At 46.3% G+C, this 21,222-nt stretch overlaps 1 protein-coding gene across 1 annotated transcript; it reads left to right on the forward strand.

Annotated features, from left to right (window-relative positions):
* The first annotated feature begins 4,095 nt into the window (after positions 1 to 4,095).
* CCND1 (cyclin D1) lies at positions 4,096 to 20,865 on the forward strand. The gene is made up of 5 exons (XM_050975057.1): positions 4,096 to 4,537; positions 6,212 to 6,427; positions 6,860 to 7,019; positions 12,143 to 12,291; positions 17,333 to 20,865. The coding sequence occupies exons 1-5, from the start codon at positions 4,340 to 4,342 to the stop codon at positions 17,486 to 17,488; spliced, it is 879 nt and encodes a 292-aa protein (XP_050831014.1). The 5' UTR covers positions 4,096 to 4,339; the 3' UTR covers positions 17,489 to 20,865.
* Positions 20,866 to 21,222: the final 357 nt, after the last annotated feature.

A 21,222-nucleotide genomic window follows, 5' to 3' on the forward strand; every position in this document is an offset into this window, starting at 1 on the left:
TTGAGGATGTCAGAAAGGTCTGAGGGATGCAAACATCTTGCAGTGACCACAGCAACCCCAGCTCGCAGGGTCTGCCCAACAGCAGCACCTCACTTTAACTCAACAGAAAGGATGGGAGACCATCCTTTCTGAGAGAGCATTTCTGCAGTGGGTGTGATCCACACTGATTTACTGTTATTTATGGGGAATTACACCTAAAATTTCTATAAAACATCTCCCCGTGGTTTTGTTGCTGCTTCTTTTTGTTTGTTTCTTGGTTTTTTTTTTTTTTTAAAGAATAACATAGTGCTTCAAAACCTTCTAAATAAGCAATTCAACAACTAATTTCCAATGGTATTAATTTATGTGCCTTTGGGATGACAAGCAGTGAGTGCCAGTTTGGAGAATAGAGAAAATGTTTCTTTACATTGTAAATCAAATGTAAATGCTCTATGTGGTCAAGATGTGCCTTTTCCTACCTCACAAATCCATATCAAACCCCAGTGTCTGTGCTGGCCATTTTCATGCTGATATATTACCAAAACATACTGTCAGCTGAGCAAAACAGAAACTGTAGCTGCTGGGTACAAAATCAAAATATTCTTCACTAAAACACTTTCGCTTTAAGGATGCTGGTGCTTAAATACATTGTTTATTTCACCTTGTTACTGTCTGCCAGGCTTCCTCTGGCGCCTCTCCCTCCACTGCCTCACTTCTGGCATGGCCTAACAGGAGGTTTTCCTCGATGAAGAAACAAAACCTTGCTCCCTGCTTCTTTCTTCCCCCTTTTGCATTTTCTTACCCCCCAGGACAAATTCCATTAGCTCTGGGTCTGTCCCTGCTTTTCTGGTCCCATCAGTGACAGCTCTTCATTTTGGGACCCCCCAGCCATCCCCATCATCCCTCCCACCCAGACTCATGCCTCTCGTCAGCTTGGTGATGGTTCCCTTACAGAAAACCTCTGTGAGCTTTGCTCCATCAAATTCCTCATTTCACGGGCCCCCCACGGCTGCCCTGGGGTTTTGGGCACCGCAGGTGACACTAAACACGTCCAGGTGGGTTTGGGTTGTCTCCAGAAAGGGAGACCCCTGCCCTCCTTGGGCAGCTGTTCCAGAGCTCTGCCACCCTCGGTGTGAAGAAGTTCTTCCTCCCCTTGAGGTGACACTTCTCGTGTTTTGTGTTTACGGCCATTGCTCCTCATCCTGTTGCTGGGCACCCACCTAAGAGGCCGGCACCTTCCTCTGGGCACCCCTGGAAGGTTTTAAAGCCTTCGATGAGATGCCCTCGCAGTCTTCCCCAAACTAACTCCGGCTCCCTCAGCCTCTCCTCTCAGGAGAGCTGCTTCAGACCCGCCATCGTCTGCCGGACCCTCTCCAGCAGCTCCTTCTCTTTCTTGTCCAGAGGAGTCCGGAGCAGGAGGGGTTTTGTTTGGGGGGTAGGTGTTCTCTTTCGTGGCCGCTCTCCGCGGCGTTACGGGGGCAGCGGCACGCCAGGAATGCGCGCTCCCGCGGCGGGGCCGCGGCGGCGCGCAGCGGCGGGGGCGGGATGACATCATGAGAAAGTGGCGGCCGGCCCCAGCGCCGCCGGGAGCGGGCGGGCGCCGCGGGGAGGGGAGCGCCGGGCAGGCAGCGAGCGAGCCGGGGAGGGAGCGAGGGAGGGAGAGCGGGCAGGAAGGAAGCGCCGTCGGAAGCCCCCGGGGGCGAGAGCGGCGGAAGCGGCCGCATCCAGCATCGCGCATTCCGCATCCCGCATCCAAGGATGAGCGGCTCGGGAGCGGGGCAGGCGGCAGGGAGCGCACCCCGGGGCTCCGGTGCGGGCACGGCGGCTCGGGCAGGCAGCAGCGGGTGCGGTCCCGGCGGCTCGGGGACCGCCCGGTGCTGCCACCGGGGCGAGCGGGGGCGGCCCGGCGGCGGCTCTGGCGCTGCCGCCCGGCCCGTCCCCTTTGTGTCGGCGGGACCGGGCGAGCCTCGGCCGAGATCTGCCCGTCCCGCCCGGTAACAGCCCCGCGCCTCCATTGGCTCCCTCGCCGCCGCTTCCTGCGGCCGCGCCGCCCCGCGGGGGCTCCCCGGGCCCCGCGCCAGCCCCGCCCGCCGCCGGCACCGCCCGCCCGCCGCGCAGCCCCGCGCCCCGCCGCGCAGCTTTTATGAATGAAGCGGCGGCCGCGTGCTCCGAGGGGGGAAAGGCACCTCGGAGAGCCCGTCCGACCGGCAGCCACCGGGAGGATGCCGAGGCGCGGGTGCCGCGCCGCGCATGGAGAGGGACCCGTGTGCCTGGGCAGCGTGGCCAGGAGGAAATGTTCAGAAGGAAAGCGCTGGCACGGTCCAGGGGAATGCAGCCGGCTGCCCCAAGGGCTCGCCCTACTTCCCCAAACCAGCTGCTCGCCAGAAAGGTGTTGGGGGTGCAGAGTTGATAATTAAATAGGGTCCCCCAGGATGTGCATGGAGGCACGTCCGATTCCGACCCAAGAGCACGGGGTCGTGCGTGCTTCTTCATTTAATATTAAAACCTTCCCGTCCAACTAAAATTGTGGAAACAGAAGTGGACGTCCTGTGCGTGAAGCACAATAGGTGTAGGGACAGGGGGACAGGGGATGGCTTCCTCGCTGAGGGACCCTCCGGAGTCATCCCACGGGCTGTGGTGTGCAAGGGGAACTGAGAGCACGGGGCCTCCAACATCCTCCTCCTCCTCCTCCTCCTCCTCCTCCTCCTCCTGACAGACAGACAAAATGGAGACAAATGGTCAAGCAAACGAGTAAATGAGAAAAGATGGGCAGACAGTCCATGCAAAGAGATTACGTAAACACACAACTGTGCAACAACATGCCCTGTGATCTTTGGCACCGCTCTCCCTGCAGGTCACGGAGGAGAGATGCTGTGTCCTCCATGGCCAGCGGCCCCTGCCACCAGCTGGAGTTTCTGCCATCAGTGTGGTACCCCTGGCAGGTAGTCGGCACCCAGGTGATGCTAAAGCACCGAGGCCGAGGTTAATCCACCCCAATTTATGGCCTTCCCGCTACTCCCTGCGCCACTTTGGGGCAGGACAAGTCAGTTCTCCCATGCATCAGCCTCCACTCCAGTGTTCCCCAGTGGGCCTCAAGCTGCGCTGTCAGCCCCCGGGAAAGTGAGGCCTTCAGAGATGCCCTTTTTTAACAGAAACAGCACGAAGCAGAGCGTGCTCAGCTACAGCAGGGAGTTATTTACGGCGGGGCCCCGTCACACGTGGACAGAATGTCCTGGAGATGCGGATGAGGCCCCTGCAAGCTCCAGCACCTCCCTCCCTCCCCAACAGCTCGTGTCCCCATAGGTGCTGGAGGGAGCCCTGGCCTCCATTGTGCTTGCTGCTCTGCAGGGATGTTTTTACTGGGTGGCGGTGAGCAGTGGGGGTGGGGTGCCGAGTGGGGCCTTCCCCGGTGTGCTGGATTAGCTCTCGCCCTGTCCCCTGCCACCTCCGTGCCCCTCTGGGAAGGTGAAACCTTTAAAGTGAAAGGAAAGACCTTAAAAAAAAACCAAGAAGAAGAAAGGTTGGAAAAATAACCATCTTGGCAGAGCGGTGGACTCCCCAGTTGTTTAAAAAATTTGGTGTGCAGTAAAACCATCCTGGCTGGGAAAAAACAGGGCTGGGGAAACAAGAGAAAGGTTTTCCCTTGGGATCAGCTACAAAGAGTAGGCGTTCAGGTTGGGAGTGTGTGCCAGTGACAGCAATAATAATAATAATAATAATAATAATAATAATAATAATAATAATAATAATAATAATAATAATAATAATAATAATAATAATAATAATAATAATAGCAAATAGCAAGGGACTGGTGCTGCTCCGCTCCCCTCCCTGACGCCCCCGTAAAACAATACAAAGTCTCCTTGCATTTCTCTCCCTGGTGTCTGTGTGTGGCCTTAGCCCCATTCATCATTTGGCTCTCAGTGCAGAACTTGCTCCATTTTTAAAATTATGCATGATCCACTGAAGAGACAATTTGGGTTTCCCCCACTTCTCCCTTGCCCTTGAAGAAAGCGAGCCCTTGTCTCATTTGCATTAAAACCCTGCTCTCTATAAGCTAAGCAAAGGGGAAGGACTTGAAGCCTATGGGATGGCTTTAGGGCTCTGCCCCTTGCTTTTGGCTCTCTCTCTCTCTTTCTCATTCTCTCTCGTGCTTTGATCTCTGCTTAACAACAGTAACGTCACTGGGACTACACCAGGAGTTTTGTTGGAAGTTAGAAAGTTTTTCAGCCTCCAGAGGGCTGTAGCGGCAGTAGCAGAAGCAGCATCCAAGGGACTCCTGGAAGGGGAAGAGAGAGAGCGAGCGAGCGACTGACTCAGTCCGGCTGCAGAGAACTGACTCGAGGCGACGAAGGCAGACATGGAACATCAGCTGCTGTGCTGCGAGGTGGAGACCATCCGACGAGCCTACCTGGATGCCAACCTCCTCAATGACAGGGTGCTGCAGACAATGCTGAAGGCGGAGGAGACGTGCTCGCCCTCCGTCTCCTACTTCAAGTGCGTGCAGAAAGAGATCTTGCCATATATGAGGAAAATAGTTGCCACTTGGATGCTGGAGGTTTGTATCTTTCAGGGACTTTTTCCTTGCAAGCTCCGGCACCGAAACGAATTAATCCGGGGAGCCGCTGCCCCATCTCCTGCCCCCGCTCCCTTTCGCCCGGGATCGCTTCCCCGGCGCGGCACACGTTGCCTGCCCTCGGAAACGCCCGCGTGGAACGAGGGGAAGCGACCCGAGGTGGCGGTGGCCGCCGGCTCCGGGTCCCCGCTGCCGCAGCCGGGTCCCGGCGCCGAGGGGCGGCGGACGAGCCCCCCCCCCCCCGGCCGGTGTCCCCGGGGGTCGGGGGGTGCCCGGCACCTTTTCCGGCCGTCGGGGCGAGGCGGTGCCGGCGCGGGGAGCCGGGGCAGAGCCGGCTCGGGGCTCCCCCGGCCGGCGGGGAGCGGCTCCGGCCCGGTCGCCGAACCCCCGGCCGCGCGGGGCCGCCGCCAGCCCCTGCCAGCTCGTGTTTTCTGGGGATTTTATTTTAAATTAATATCCTTGTACACGTATGCAATCGGCTGCCCGTGCCAGTATTATGCGCCATCTTTGTTCTTTTATTTGCAAAGCAAAAGTGTTTATTAATCGGGAGAAAAACGAAGAAAGTCCCGGGGAGCAAAGCCAAGGGTGTGTGTGTGGCGGGGGGGAGTGGGGGAAGGGGCCGGGGGAGGAAGGTCGGGGGCCGGGGGACCCCGCTGGGGCTGCGGGCAGGGGGACCGGCCGGAGGGGCTCCGGCGTTTCTGGGGGGAGTTGCAGGGTGAAAGTTTCTTTGTTCAGCGTGAAGAGAGGCTGGAGCTGCGGTCACCCCTCAAAGGCACGCTTGTGCTGCGGCAGCGAGCGGCAAGGTCGCCTGGGAAAAACCAGTTGGAAAGGGCCTGGTCCCTGGCGAGACACGTCTGGGGGGGCTCCCAGAGGGAGTCCCAGGAGCTGGGCTACATTTTCATGCCTTTTCGGAAGCCCTGGGTGCCCGCGATGTATTTTTAATTAATTTTTGAAACCGCAGCGCCCTGCCTTGCTCTGGGAAATGTCGCGCCCGGCTGTGCTGCAGGGCGAGAGAGGGAGGCGGTGGATTTCACTTCGGGGGATCCTCCTGGAGCCCCCCAGCAGGACCAGAGGCACGGGGCTCGGTAAAGGACCCCCGCCGCTTCATTTTCAGCCTTTTTTGAGAGCTCGAATAATTTTTTAAATATTTTTAAATATTTTTTGAAAAGATGACGTCTGGGGAAATGAGGCTGGACGCCACCTTTGTGTCTCGACCGGAGGGGAAGCGGCAGCACAACGGCAATTTAGATGAAAAATAAAAGCGAAATAAATAATTCCAGGGCCGAGCCCGGCTCTGCACCCCGTTACCGACCTCCGCTTTCCGTCTTCTCCCCTTTTTAAAAATTTGTTCTTAGGGGCTGAAAAACTGGGCACAGACCTCTTCTTCGATTACCCTCCTCCCCTTTTGCCATGAATCGCCTGCGGGTTTCTAACGCAACATTTCCCCCCACTTTGTCACTCGTGACTTTCATTTTCTTTGATGCCGCTGCTTTTCCCATATTTATCCATTTTCCCCAACTGCGTTTCCTCCTCGTCTCCTTCAACCTTGCCCTTCAAAGCCTGGGGGTGAGGGAGGAGGGAGGGCGAGAGCAGCGGGACAAGCCTGGCTTTCGCCTCAATTAAATTATTCTTCAACGATCTCTCTCCTTCTTGCAGGTTTGCGAGGAGCAGAAGTGTGAAGAGGAAGTTTTCCCCTTGGCTATGAATTATTTGGACAGATTTTTGTCGTTTGAACCCCTCAAGAAAAGCCGATTGCAATTGCTCGGAGCTACCTGCATGTTTGTGGCTTCAAAAATGAAGGAAACTATTCCTCTGACCGCAGAAAAACTGTGCATTTATACAGATAACTCCATTAGACCCGACGAATTACTGGTAATTTCACGTTCAATCACTTCCAAGAATAAAAAAAAAAAAAAAAATCGAAACAAACATTAAAAAAATATATATTTAAAAAAACAGAAAAAAAAAAAAATAACGGCAACGCCTCACGTTCGGAAGCGGCGGGCGGGAGCTGCGGATGCGGCGGCGGGCCGGGATAGGGCCGGGATGGGGCCGGGATGGGATCGGGAGCGGACCGGGCTCCCCCCCGCGCTGCCGGCCCGGCGCTGGGCGGCCCGCGGGCTCCCCCTGCCGGCCCCGGCAGGCTCTGCCCCGGCGCGGGGGGACCCCCGCCGCCCGCCCCGAGCCCGGCACAGCGCTGCTGCTGCGCCCCGGCACCCAGTGCGAGCGGCTCTAACCACGCTCCCCCACCCCCTTCTTCCTCTTCTCTCCTTCCCCCTTCCCCTCCCTCTCTTCTCTTTGCAGCAAATGGAGCTGCTGCTGGTGAATAAGCTGAAATGGAATCTGGCTGCAATGACCCCCCACGATTTCATTGAACATTTCCTTACTAAAATGCCTCTGGCAGAGGACACCAAGCAGATCATCCGTAAACATGCTCAGACTTTTGTGGCTCTGTGCGCTACAGGTATGAGCCCTGCACGTTGCGCAAAGCGCGTTGCTCCCCGACACGCGCCCACCCCCTGGCTTGTAAGGCTTCCCGTAGCTGTCGGTCTCAGGCGCGCTCGCAGAGCTGCGGGGAGGTAGTTTAAGCCCCGATTATTGCCCCTTGTTTGCAGAAGGTGGATTACTTTGCCAGAGGTAAGTTTTTCTTTTCAGAAGATATTTCGCTTCTGAGTCGGAGTTTTGTGTGGATGTCAGGGAGGCAGAAGGACCCACCCCCCATCGCTCTCTGTAGCTCAGCGTGGGGTGATTTCCTCGCCTCCCCATACCGGGTTCATGTGGGGGCTGCAAAAGGCTTACTGCCCGTGCGGGGAATCCCTCCCTGTGTGGATTCATTCTTTAGGACGAGTTTTAAAGGCAGAGGGAGATTTACCCTGTGAATGGCACTGCGTGGAGGTTTTAAACCTTCCCTCTTCAAGTTGCCTCTTCCCCCCCCTTCCTCCTCGGTGGCCGGTGGATTGGAGGAGGGCCACGCGGCCCAAGGCTTTTCCTGGCACAGGACCGAGCCGCTGCCATCTGCACCCTCGTGACCACGTGCTGTGCTGGAGCCATGAGCAGGGCCAGCCTCCAAAGACGCCAAGGAGTCGTGGTATCCACACTCCGAAACCTCGGCGGGACGGAAGTGCGTGGCCGGTGGCACCCGCTAGTGCCGTCTAGCCTTGTTTTCCAGAGGTTGGATTTGGTATGGAAAGGTTGAAGGAAGATGGCAGGCACTCAGAAGGAACCGAAAAAAAAAAAAAAAAAAAAAAAAAAAAAGGTAAAAAAAAAGTAAAAAAAAAATTAATTATTTCACAGAACCAGCCCCACTGTGAGGCCTAAAGATAGAACGACCAAGCCATAAAAGAGAAGTTTATAAACACTGGCATTGCTCTTCATCTTGGGCCTAAAATCAGCGTGAGGGGCAGCTCATAGGTGAGGTTGCCTGGAGAAATGCTTGGTGCTGGGAGCGCCACAACCTTCAAACCACCAGCAGCGACATTTTGGGAAAGTCCAGTGTGTCCCTCCATGCCATGTTCTACCAGATACGAGGCTGCTGCGACTCTGGAGGCATGATTTGCTAAGTTTGGAGCTAAAAAGAACGGCCACCCGGGCTCCCCTTTGGATGTGGGGATGTTTAACCTAGGTTGTTGTGTTGGCAATGACAGGGATGAAAGCAAGAGTAGTTCAAAGGTTGGAGACTTGCTAAGAGTCCAGTACTTTGATCTACTGTCGGTGTTGTTATGTTTCTTTTAGGAAGCACATCCAGAGCCTTTATTTAACACTGCTACACACCACAGCTGGAGAATGGATCAGTAAATGAGAACCATGTTCTGGGAGTTTTACTGAGCTTTTAAAAAAAACAGTGCTGAGCTCACCAGTTGGGGCCCTCTTCAGCTCCCTACTGGAGCTGGGAATATTGCCTGGGGAAGGAGCGCTCAGGAAGGCTGCCACTAGGCTCTGTGTTTTTATTGTTATTTTTGGATGTCAGGGGTTTCTCTACCTTTTGCTTTTCTCATGACTTCTTTGTTGGCTAGTGAAGATCACATGTGGCTTAAGCAGCATCTGGACTTTGCTTTGCTGTTGCTGGGTTGTGCTGCATTTCCCCTTGCCAAAACGAACCTAGATGGACTGCAAATGCCTTGTGCTGCCTGGATTCTGTGGGGTCTGATCCAAAGTCCACTGGAAACAATGACAGCCCACTTTAGTGGCCTCAGGGGCAAGTGTAGTCTCTCCTCTGCCTGTGTCCTCTTCTCTAAAGGAGGTTCTTCTGTGAAGAGACTGGGAAATAATGCTTGCTTAGAAAACAAACCCTTGGCCAGTTGGCTTACCAAGGTGAAGCCTGTGGAAGTGTTGTAGATGAGTGTGTATGTGTTTGCTCCAGAAAAAGAAGGTTACGCTGCAAGGTGAAGTTGAGGGGAATTCCTCCTAGGCTCCCTCTCCAGTTGTCTGATTAGTAGAAGTAGAAGTGGATTTGTTTGATTTGGTTTGGTTTTGAAAAATCCATTTTCACCAAAGGATGCCTTTGTGCTGTGGTAGGTTTGGAAGAAAAGGAAAAAAAAAAAAAAAAAAAAGAGAAAAGAAAAAAAAATTACCAGGGCTTGTTTGAAGTTAACACATAATTGAGCTTAATGAATGGGACTTTGGCATAGCAGAGCAAGGCAGGGAGAGCTCAAAAGGAAGCAGGCCTCTTTTGGCCCAAGTTGAGACCGGTGTTGAGGGAGAACTGCAGCTCTATACAAGCATAACAATGAATAGCAACAAATATTGGAGCTTCAGCATTTCATGATGTTCCTCTGGTTATCAAAACATACCAGGCTCCTTTTTATTGATTTTTATTTTGATTTTGACTATTATTATTATTATTATTATTATTATTATTATTATTATTATTATTATTATTATTATTATTATTATTATTATTGCTGCTGCTGCTATTATTATTGTTATTGCTTTGGTCCTCTCCGAAGGAGAAAGAAAGATCTCCCTTTGAAATGTGCACGTTACAATTTTCCCATTCTCCGGCCTTTATAAAATTGGAAGTCTCAAGGTATGTGACCAGTTGGAACCTGTTGCATCTTGCAGCAAGTGATTTATGTTCACAGTTTTGATTTGCCTCAATGAAAAGATTTTCATTCATAGCCCCCAGCTCTCCAGACGGATGGAATTGCTGCTCCATTTAAAAAGGAAAAGGGGTGACTCGCCTTGTTAGGAATTTTTTTTAAAGCGCTGCAGCGCCTATATGCCTGCTTTGTCCTCCCTTCAGGGTGGCTGGCATTCTTCTCTCTCCTCCCCCTCCTCTCTCTCTCCCTCTCTCTCTTTTTAACAACGCTGAAGTTGTTTATTCTTTTTGGATGAAGTCTCAGATAGGCTACTGGGGATGTGTGCTTCAATTGATGGGGCCCCCTACCCCATTGTGGCTGTGTCAGGTCTAATTCATCTCACCGAAGCCCCCTTGTTCCTGAGTGCTCAATAGCGCAAGATGAGGCGATGGAGGCTGACAATGATGCCACACTCTTCACTTGGGGGCATCCAATTACAGGCGAGAGGGGCCCCCTGATTAATATGCTGAAATTAGTGGCCTCTGCCACAAATAATTCCTTGTTGAGTTGCAACAAAAAGGCAGTCCATGCTGCTTGTCTGGAGTGGTTATAGGGACAGACACAAACTGGTCATTTAAACTTCATTATCACTTTTCCACCTTGGGAAGAATGAGGGTGTGACTATGAATTCATGTTCTTGTTTACTGCTCCATTTAAAAGAAGAACACAAATATTAATCCCAAACATGATCCTGTCAGGACGGGCTCATTAAAGTGACACATTTTGGTCATGTCCCGTTTGTGGAGCATCGTAAACAGTGTCGGGAAGGCACTGCCACTCTACCCCTCTGAGAGCAACCCCATCCTGGTGGGATCCCTGCTGGGAATCCCCGATTTCCAACCTGCAGTTCTGTGTCAGTATTTCAGTTCAGGACTGGCTTTGGAATGGCAGGCTTTTTTTTTTTTTTTTGGGAATGACAGCAGCTTGCTAGAACGTGGGTGTGTTTATATCTGCCTGGAAACAGGCAGGTTAGGAAAAGGGGGCAATCCAAATTTATTTTGATGTGTTTATTTAAACATAAATGAGATGACTTTTGCTCAAGCTTGCCTTTTTGCTGGCAGTGCATCCTCAAAGCCTGGCCAGAATTTTGTGTATCAGTTTAGCTTAGGAGGTTTGCAGGATGCTGGGCCAAGTGCCCCTTTGGAGGTGGGTATTGGTCAAGGACGCAGTGGAGTGTCAGAGGGGTCTGAATAAACAGATTCAGAGCCAGGACTTCCATGGAGTCCTGAAGGCTTTAGTTCCACTGGTAAAACATTTACACAAAAGTTATTTTATCATAATAAAGGAGATGCATGATTTAATACTTAAACAGTTCCACTGAGCCCTCTAAGCTGTCCATTCCTTTGATTTCATTCAGGGGTTTGACAGATGGTTTATATTTTTCCAACCCAAAGGAAGTCGTATTCTGATAAAAGCTGAAGGAATGTATCTCAGGTTCTGGTGTGCATTGTGGTGTTTCCCTTTCTCCCTCACAAAACTGGACCTTGACTTGTGCCACTTGCTTCCTTTGTTCCCGATTCTCCTCCAAGGTGTTCACTGCCACAGATCAAATGCATTCCTGCTCAGTAGAAAAGAGTCTTATCATTAAAATGAAGACTATTATTATTATTTAAAAAAAACTAGAAAAACTCAAACCAAACCAAACAAACCCAAAGGAAAAACATGCTAAATGGCAGAGATAGCCCCTTAAGGGATGCTGGGAGTGGCTTTGTGGAGAGACCTACAGCAATGCAGTCTGGAAGGGGGCCCAGCCTCTTGTCAGCATGGTGTCACATCAGAATGTAACTGATTGTCCGCCAATTCTTGGGACCCCCGTCACTTAGTTATGCCACATTTACATTAAATCCCTGTTGCCAGGATGGATGGCAGCCACTGACAAGAGACTAGGTTGAGACAAAGCATTTTTAAGATGAAACCTTAATTTAAATATGGATTATCTGCCTCCTGACAGGGTTAAGCAGTCTTTCTCTTTTCTTTTTGTTGATGTTGTTGTTCATTAAAGCAATATTCCTTTGAGTGTCAGAGCAAAGGTTTCTGCTTTAAAGGGGCCCAGGACTCGTTGTTAGAGTGCACCTTGGATCTGACCATGCAAAACACTGCAGGATGTGAGCAGGTTTTCTCAGATGTGCAGTGCCATTGACCCCCCTGGCATTATTCACAGGAGCAAAGTATTTAAACCTGGACAAACGGGGGCCCTGCTTATGATAAAAGTACCTCCAAGTGATGAATGGCCTCCCAGGCCCAGGGCTAGGAAGGGCCACTCTCTGCAGAGCAGTTGCTCATGTGGATAAGTGCTTGCAGGTTTGGACCTGTAAGAGTTTTACAGCAGGAGGCACCTTTTTGCTCACCATTTTCACTGCCTTTTGGATGCAATAGTTGGCAGCTGAAAGCCATGCTGCTACAAAGAGTGTATGTGTATGGACAGGCTTCTCCTAAAGCAATCATTTCAGTCTTTTTTTTTTCTTTTTTTTTCTTTTTTTTTTTTTTTTTCTCTCCTTTCTTCATACAGATATTAAATTTATTTCAAACCCACCCTCCATGATCGCAGCTGGCAGCGTGGTAGCAGCTGTGCAAGGCCTGCATCTGGGGAACACTAACACTTTCCTCTCCTATCAATGCCTCACACATTTCCTATCACAAGTTATCAAATGTGATCCGGTAAGTGACTCTTTCTCTCGGTTGATCTCCTGCATTAAGGGTTTTTAAGAATGAATGCCTGCTTACTGCATGGGAGATAATCTGACAGCAAATCATGGAAAAGGTCAAGCCTCAGAGTGGGGGGTCTCCGTGTGTTCTCTTGTGCCCAGCCTGCGTGTTTGGCTCTTGTGATGCCCACAGTGATAATCTGTGATGCCCGGTTGGGAATGGCACATCCAGCTCTGGTGTTTGGGACAGGAGGAAGCCCTGCCCTGATTTAGGATGTGGCAAAGGCTCTTTGGCTGGGGGTAATTAAACCAGGAGCCCCTGTAAAACAAAACTTGGGGAATAAGACCAGGAAACAGTTGCTGAGACCTTGTGGTAACTCTGACCTTATCTTTGACCATTCTTGAGGCCTTTTATTGTGCCAAGTGGTGTGAAAAAGCTCTTCTTAAAAGAGTTCTAATGATCTAATTTGGTTTATTACGTGCTAGACCTTCACAGTAGCTGGTATTGAATTCCTTTTTGGAAGGAGTGCTTGTCCCACGACTTTCTGACAAGGTAGATGGTCCTCACAGGACCCTTCATTTTGCCCTGCAGCTTCCAGGAGATGCACATCAGTAACTAGTGAGCAATAAACCTTTCATGAGTGAATGGGCCAGGAAGGGAGCCTACAAGGAAGACCTAAAGTCAATGATCCATGTCATAATGGTGTGTGAAGTTGGGGCAGAGTTGAGCTTTGTTTTGTAACAATGTGGAAGACCAATAAATAGATGCTTTAAAAAGGTTCTTGTGAGGTCTCCAAGAGCTGGACAATGAGTCAAATAAAGGCAACTCTGTGGTTAGGAGCAGAATCTTGGAGATGCTGTTAAATTATTTTACGTATTAATAATTTAAATGCATAGAAAACTGTCCCAGTCCAGCCAGTGCAAAACTGGATTTGTGTAATTGGGCTTTGTTGATGGGATTGAGCAATTTCATTGCAATTAATTATTCTCAAATGAATATTTTACTTTTGATAGACTGCGTGAAAACAATTGCTGAAAAATGCAGTATCTCACCTTGTTAATTTATGTTATCACCTGAACAGTGCCTCAGTATTGAGCATGTTCTTTTTGCCACTTACATCACTGCAGCTGAAGCAATACAGTGTGGAAATGTTAAATGCTCTAAGCACCCGAAATGCTGAATACTCTAAGAAATGCTGAACTAATGGGCTGCTCAGTTTGGTATGCACGTGTGATGCTTTTAGTCAGTTTGTGAACAGGGCAGATAATTCCAGTGTGGGGTTGGCCACTGCCCAGGGTGAGATGTTTGAAGCAGGTACTGAGGGAAAATGTTTGTTGTCTGTCCAGGCAGCGTCTTGATTCAAGCAAGATGATTTAACCATTCCTGATACTGGGCACTGAAGTGGATTCTCTCACATCATGCAGAACAACAGCCTGTCCTTATGTGACTTGACTTAGTTGAGACAGAGCTCTTGAAAAAGAAAACAAAGTTGCTTTAGCAAGAAAAGACGATTTTTTAAAATTATTATTTAATTTTAATTGTCCTGAGTCGTTGCAAGACCACAGTCTGTTTGACCTGGACTTGGTTAACAGCTTGAAAAGGGAGGAACTCCCCTCCAGCTTCCAGTGTTAAATATATTCACGTGTTAGGTAGAAATAAGGATTTTGTATGGATTGCTACAGAAAATTAGCATCACAAAGTTCTGTGTATGCACAGGTATATTGTTGTGTTTGGAGTGGAATAAGGGAACAGCAACTTCCACTGCAGTTGTTCTGGGAGAGGAATCTGCTTGGGTTCATACAGAGCATGATTCCCCTGCAGGGAGACATTTCCCAAAATACCTGTCTGTGTAACCCATGGTATCAAATGCCATTCCTGCTATCCCATTTCATTAGGATTTGTATGGAACCAGTGATGGCTCCCCTTGTCAGGGAACAGGTTTTATATTGGATAATTTTGGAATGTTAAGAGCAGGGTTGGTGTTCCCCCTGATGATCTGTTAGCTGGAGCTCAGGTCTGTTGGATTTCAGGTTACATAATTACACTTTTTTACCTTTAGTCTCAAAGAGAGCTGAATCTAAAGTAAAATGAATATCACCTGATTGGAATTCCTTTATGGTTCATGTTTATATCTTGGTAGGAGTCCAATTTCCCATTTTGCCTTTGATCAGGGGTAATTAGAAGTCAGATAATCACAATTAGAAGTCTTGGGCTGTCTTCCATCATTCTATTCTTGACCCCATCATCCAAACAGATGGAATTTTACCTGACATTCATTTCCAGCCCAGAAATTTGCTGAACTAGATTAGATTGGGTCTCCATGCTGTCTGTTAGTGCACTGGAATTCGCCTCCTGCCTGCCCCTTCTCAGAGGCACCTTCAAACATGTGCTTGTTATCCAGAATGGGTCAGGCAGGAACAAAAGATTTCCAAGCAGTTCCTTTTTTGTTGTTGTTTGTTTCCTTTCCTGTGTGACCCTGGAGTCTGATCATGTCCACTGTGTCTTAAAGGTATTTGACCACATCAGTTAAGCTAGCAAGTCTTTTTTTTTTCTTTTTCTTTTTTTCTTTTTTTTTTTTTTTTTTCACTGAGGAGCTTAATTAATCCAGGAAGGGTTTATGACCTTGAACAAACTGTGGGCATTGAAAATTTGGGTACTGAAGCAGAAAAGTTGTTGGGAGAAGTTATCAGAGTAATGCACAAGTTTTGTATTTGCTTTTTGATGTTGGGAAGTACTGAGAATGAAAACGGCTTTGGTGAGGTTGTTCACAGTGAATTTTTTGTTTTGCAGTTGTTTTTTGCTAGCTCTAATGCATTCCTACAGGCAAACTATTTATCTAATAGCTATCTAATAGCCATGTGAGCAAGACACAGACAAAATGCCTTAAAGAGTAAAAAAAAAAAAAATTCATTCAACTGAAGCTTAAGACAGTCTGTTCATAATATATTGTAAAGATTGTTTTTAAAAAAACAGGTACAGCATGCTGCACTCTGAGAATTTTAAATGAAAAAAAAAATTTTTGTGGGCAAAAAGTACCTTTAAATTACATACTCCTATGTAATTATTCATAACTGGACTCCAGAGGGAGAAGAATAGGTATTTCTAGAAATTCTTTTGAATGGTTTTAGTATTCAGAGCTCAAACACAATATTTGCAAATGGTCAGGACTAAAAAAAAAAAAAAACCCACAAAGTTCCCATCAAAACTCACCATAAAATCTACTCCCACCTGAAAAAAAAAACCCAGAACAAAACCCAAGAGGATTCATTTTGCTCTGAAAAGTTAAAATTCTTTCAGTTTGGACCACTGAATGTGCTAAAAGAGAATTATGCCCAGAATTGGCTTTGTAAAGCCAGGAACACCTAAAGCTGTGCTGGTGTGGACTCTTTACTGTGTCTGTGTCCAAGGGGGAGCCTTACAGTCAGGATTGATCCATCATATCTGGAGGAGAGCTGGGTGCAGGGACTTCATAGAGACCTTATTGTGGAGTCCAGAGGTATGCAGGAGCCAAAGGCATGATGACTTTAGGATATGAGGCGTTTCTTTTTGTCATTTAAAACGCTGTGTGTCTCTGTCAAGAGGAAATATTACACTAGGCTTTAAACCAGGAAAGGTCATAGGTTATGTGTTTTCAGTGAGCTGTAACTGATGGTCTGATCTGCTTAGAGGTAGGATTAACCTCCCTCTCTCTCAGAAAGGACTTGCAGAGAATTGTTTGCTTGGGTTTCTAATCTTATTTTACCCCAAATGCCATGTGCCCTTATTGGTGGCAGAGGAGATTCTTGTGGTAGTGGAATCAGTGAAAAGCTGGTAGATCACACAAGAAGCCTCTGAATGAAGGCAGAATTGAAACTGGGAAATAAAGAAAACAGCAGGCAGGTCACCCTCTCAGGAAAACAACATTCATTCTCAGTCATGCACATCCTAACACTTTTGACGGCAATTTATCATGGAAGACTGGGTTCACCGCAAGGGCTAACACATGTCATAGGTTAAATCAGAAAAGGCAATGCTGAAAGGAAACTTCAAAGTCCTTCATACACAGGGTTAAAGATGTTGGGGGGAAAAGCTTACCGTGTTTGTTATAAAGATAAGGGTAAACAGCACGCTGGATGAGTTTTGGCAAAATGCTGTGGGATTGTTTGGGCTGTTTGGGGCACCATTGTGTAGGGAGCTCCACAGCCTGCAGGAAGCTGTGCAGGTTGAGCTGAAAGGCCCTCTCCAGTTGTGGTTGCTGGGAATCTGATATCTCTCCTCACACTGTGGCATAATGCCTGGGGGAAGTTGCCTTTCCCCACCACAGACAGACAGGATCTCTGTTAGTTCTTTATGGTTTTTTAATTTCCAGCGAGGCCTGTGCAGCCTCCTGAACCCCCAGGAGGAGCGTGTGCACATCCAGCTTGGAGAAAGCACTGTGGAAGTGAGAGGAAAATGTCTCACCCTGACTGAGATTTCCAGGGGGTTGTGGTAGCACACAGGAGGCTTGGATGGGTTTGGTAGTGCGTGGTTAGGGAGGCGCTTTGTGGTGCTCCTGAGAGACCTCTCCCTTTTGGGGTCTGACGGTCCAGTCCATCTCTGGAGATGCTTTCAGGGTTAGGAATTTATCAGCTACCCACAGCTGGACATTGCAGCAGCTGGCAGGCGATCTCAACATATAGATGGCATTTCTATCATGGGAATTTAGCCTTGGGAAGAAAGTCACTGCTGGCCAGCATTGCTTCTAGCAGACTCTGCTGCTGAAGGGTTCCTGGGGTAAAAGTAGAAATCATCACAGCTGTGGGCAGTGGGCTTGTAGGGAGCTGTAAAGAGCACAGGCAGAGAAGCAGCAGTGCAACGTACAATCTGCAAAACAACAGGCTTGCTCAGCCAGTTCTCTCACTGTCGGGTGCTTCTGCTTTTCCCACCCTCCTTTCCAGCCTGCTGCTCTCCCAGATAACCTGGTGACATTTTTCTTGCTTTGTCAAGAAACCGGTATTTTGGCCTGTGATCTTTCTAAAGGACTCTTGGGTCTCTCTCTCCCTCTCTTCCCCCCTTCCATTGCACCCCCCTGCAGGATTGTTTACGAGCCTGCCAAGAACAGATTGAGTCCCTCCTGGAGTCCAGTCTACGCCAGGCACAGCAGCACAACATATCCTCAGAAACAAAGACTGTAGAGGACGAAGCAGACCTCTCCTGCACACCTACTGATGTGCGAGACGTGAACATTTAAAGAGGACTTCCTAAATGGATTTGCTTGGCAAGAAAAGCAGACAAAGAAAGGGCATCTGAGAAGGAATCGGCATCAGGATCTCCCCCCCAGAAACCCTTTTCTCCAGGACATTTTTATACCAGAAGGGAAAACCAGTCTTGTTATATTTTTTCTTGCTCTGTCTCCCTTCCATCTGTGACTTCAAACAAACAAATAAACAAAAAATACCCCAAAAACTGTCTTAAAAAAAGAAAAAATAGTATTTGCATTACCCCCAGGGGTTTGTGCTACAAAAATAGAGGATTTTATACAATAATAATCATCTAGTTTTTATATTAAAGTGTTCTTGTCTGTATGTTGTAAAAATAGGCATTAACACACGAAATGTCTCCAGGGGAGGTATTAGATTTGATTTCTTACATATAAAACAAACCAACCAACCATTTTTAAAGTAGAAGAGGGTGTTTTTTTTTTTTTAGATAGTAAAGGAAATATTCTTTTTCTTTAAAAAGCATAGCTTTAACGCAGTTCTAGGCTTTTCTGTATCTTGCTTGCTTATGCATTTAGTCACTTTATAATTCATCTGTAAATGTTTATTTTATTTCCTTAGTTTTTTTTATCCTCTTCACCTTATAAATGGTTAACGTAACCCATAAGTTAGTGTATATTAGTATGCAGCATTATTATATGTTAATCTTTTTTTTTTTTCTTTTTTTCTTTTTTTTGTGCCTGTGGATTGCCTGTGCATTGAGGCATTTGTAGGGTTCCAGCTTAGCGTGGTTGGGAAAGGCCAATGTACTACTCATACAGGACCCTATTATAAAGAGAAACTGAAATAGTGACATAATATATTATATTTTTGTAATCTTCCTATTTTTGTAGTTACCTGTGTAAAAATGCTGTTCTGACCCCACAGATATTCAGCCTAATTATGGTCAGGTTCAATCCACAGTTCAGTCTTTTTTTTTTTTTTTTTTTTTTTTTTTTGTTTGTTTGTGATATTCTAAAACCATTCCATTCAAAGCACTTTCAGTCCATTAGATATAGGAAATACATTCTTTTATTGTGTGGGATTTTTTTTTTTTTTGTTTGTTTGTTTTTTTAATGGAATGGTTTGGAAATATATAAAGTGCTTGTTGGCAAACTTGGAATTGCAAAGCAAGTGCATTTAACTATGGTGTTAGAGGAGAGGTGATTCTTTTTTTCCGAAGGTTGTTGTGTTCCAGTGAGAGAAAATTGCATTCACAAATTGCCAGGATATCTTCCTTTCCTTTTCTATAGAAAAGTTTGGAGTTTAGAATCCTTTGGTGCCAACTCATCTTTATAAATTAGGGGCCTTAAAGGTTCACATATAGGACACATAGTTTTAAGGATTATCGCTAGATGTTTTTACAACTGAAGGTTTTTAAACACTAAAATATATAATTTATAGTTAAGGCTAAAAAGAATATTTATTGCAGAGGATGCTCGTAAGGCCAGTATCATTTGTAAATTAATGCAATCGCCCCTTTTGAAAAAGAAAATCTTTCTACCCTTGATGTTGCAGTTTTAACCCAGCTTATTAAAGCAAAAAAAGGACACGCTTCAAAGAACAAACCCAAAACCAGGCAGTCTATTTGGCCCCTTCCTATACATTTTCAAAAGCAGTCTAACCATGAAAAAACGCCATAGTTAATAGATATGAAAATTGGAATACTTGAAAGAAGTTTTTATTCCAGAATATGCCCCATTTGTTTTTTTTTTTTTTAATTTAGCTACAAATAGAAAATTTGCACATCTTGGCTATGTATCTTTTTATTATTATTTTAGAAAGTAGCTGAAGGGACGTGGACATAGCTGTTGAAGTTGATGCTCGAGGAGAATGTGATGGTGAAATGTATGTGAGAAAACTGCCGCTAAGGTGTTGATTGTAAAAAAAAAAAACAACAACAACAACAAAAAAAGAACAAAAAAAGGAAAAAAGATAAAAATTCAAAAGATAAAAAAAAAAAAGAAAAAGACAAAAGAAAAGGAGCGGATGCTCCGTTTTTATTGAGCTGCTATGGATAAATTCCCAGCATGGTTTGAAAAAAAATTAACATTGCTTTTCTGTATCTTTGTCATTGTGTTTTGCTGCTATTTTGTGGATCAGTTTGTTTTTTTTTTTTTTTTTGTTATACAATGTCATATACTGCCATGTAATAGGTTTTAATTTTCTCATAGAAAATTATATTATTGACATCATTTTTTTGTAGATTTTTTTATGTGATCAATTTTTACTTAATGTGATTACTGCTCTATTCCAAAAAAGGTTCCTGTTTCACAATACCTCATACTTCAGTTACCCGTGTCTAGACCAGGTTTTGACGTTCTTACAGTGCCTCATAGTTCTACTGCAAACGGAAATGCATCGAACATTGCTCTGAATGGGTCTCTGCATTAATTTAAAAACTAGCAGACATTTCAGAAGATCAATTTATGTCAAGGGTTGGTTGTTTTTTGTTTTTTTTTTTTTTTGGTTTTTGGTTTTTGTTATGCATTTTATAAAGCTGGATACTTTGTCTGATCTGGGGTTTATTATCATAGTAGTTTTAAGTTGTGTTACTAGCCACATTGATATATGAAAGGTGCATTATAATATAACTCTTGTGTGCCACCTGATGTGATTCTCCCTCAGCTAGGACACATCATTTGGTATGATAGGTTATCTTCTGGAACTCTAAGTATTTTGTGTGTTTAATCTGTTATGATATACTAGGGGTTTTTTTTGTTTGTTTTGGTTTTTTTTTTATAATTATAGCATAATGCTAATTTAAAAAAAGCCTATAAATCTCATAAATAAGCCAGCTAACAGAGTTGTATGCTGAAGAATAATCTAGCTATTGCCTGTATGCTGCTAAACCAAAACAGAATTAGAATTCATTTTGAGGCAAATGCAGTTAAGATCCTAAATAGTGCATAAATAAGCATTGCAATGCTTCTAGCAGTCGCAGGACCCAGGAGGACTGGATACATTCTGTCCAAATTTCAGGAACGTTTCTTACTGCTTACCTCATAAAACACTTCTGTTTGTGGCATCTCTGTGTCTCTGAACCAAACATGATTATTGAGTTTAGTGCTTGTTGGTTTTATTATGTGTTACACTGAGTGGTAGTGTGTACTGCAAATTTTTTTGAAATATTGTATGTACTGAAAAAGGCCAAATCCAGATAAGTGGGTTCACGTGCCAACAGAGATGCTTTATTTGTCACATTATTATAACAATCTGTAGTAAGCAAAAGCAATTCAGATTTGTACATTTTTATATTGTACTTATTGGCATCACTGGTCTGAAATGCACATTTTCACCAACAGACCTGTAACAGACAAGTTTCCAGCAAAAAAATCTAAAGTCTAGAAATAAAATTGGTAAAACCCAACTTTTGTCGTCTTTTAATTTACATTTAATTGCCTTGAAAATGCTGAATGGTTGTAACTCCGTGGTGCTGAGAGTAAAGCACATGCCATTTTCTAGTTTTGACACATTTGAAAAGCTGAAGACCTTTTGTTGTTATTTTAGGAAACCGTGGGTGTTTCGAGCCATGGGTAGGTAACTGCCTGCCTGTCACACCAACGTGTCTTTTTAAAGAAGCAAAATATGTTTTTCCCTGCCTGAAGACTTTATTTTTTCACATTAAAGGAAATTAGTCATAGTAAAATGCCCTTTGGTAGTTCATGTGAATAAAGGGTAAAACAAAGTTAGGTGTTGGATGGCACAGAATGCTTGCTGGTATTTT

Source organism: Serinus canaria, chromosome 5 (genome assembly GCF_022539315.1).
Source record: "Serinus canaria isolate serCan28SL12 chromosome 5, serCan2020, whole genome shotgun sequence".
Taxonomy (NCBI): domain Eukaryota; kingdom Metazoa; phylum Chordata; class Aves; order Passeriformes; family Fringillidae; genus Serinus; species Serinus canaria.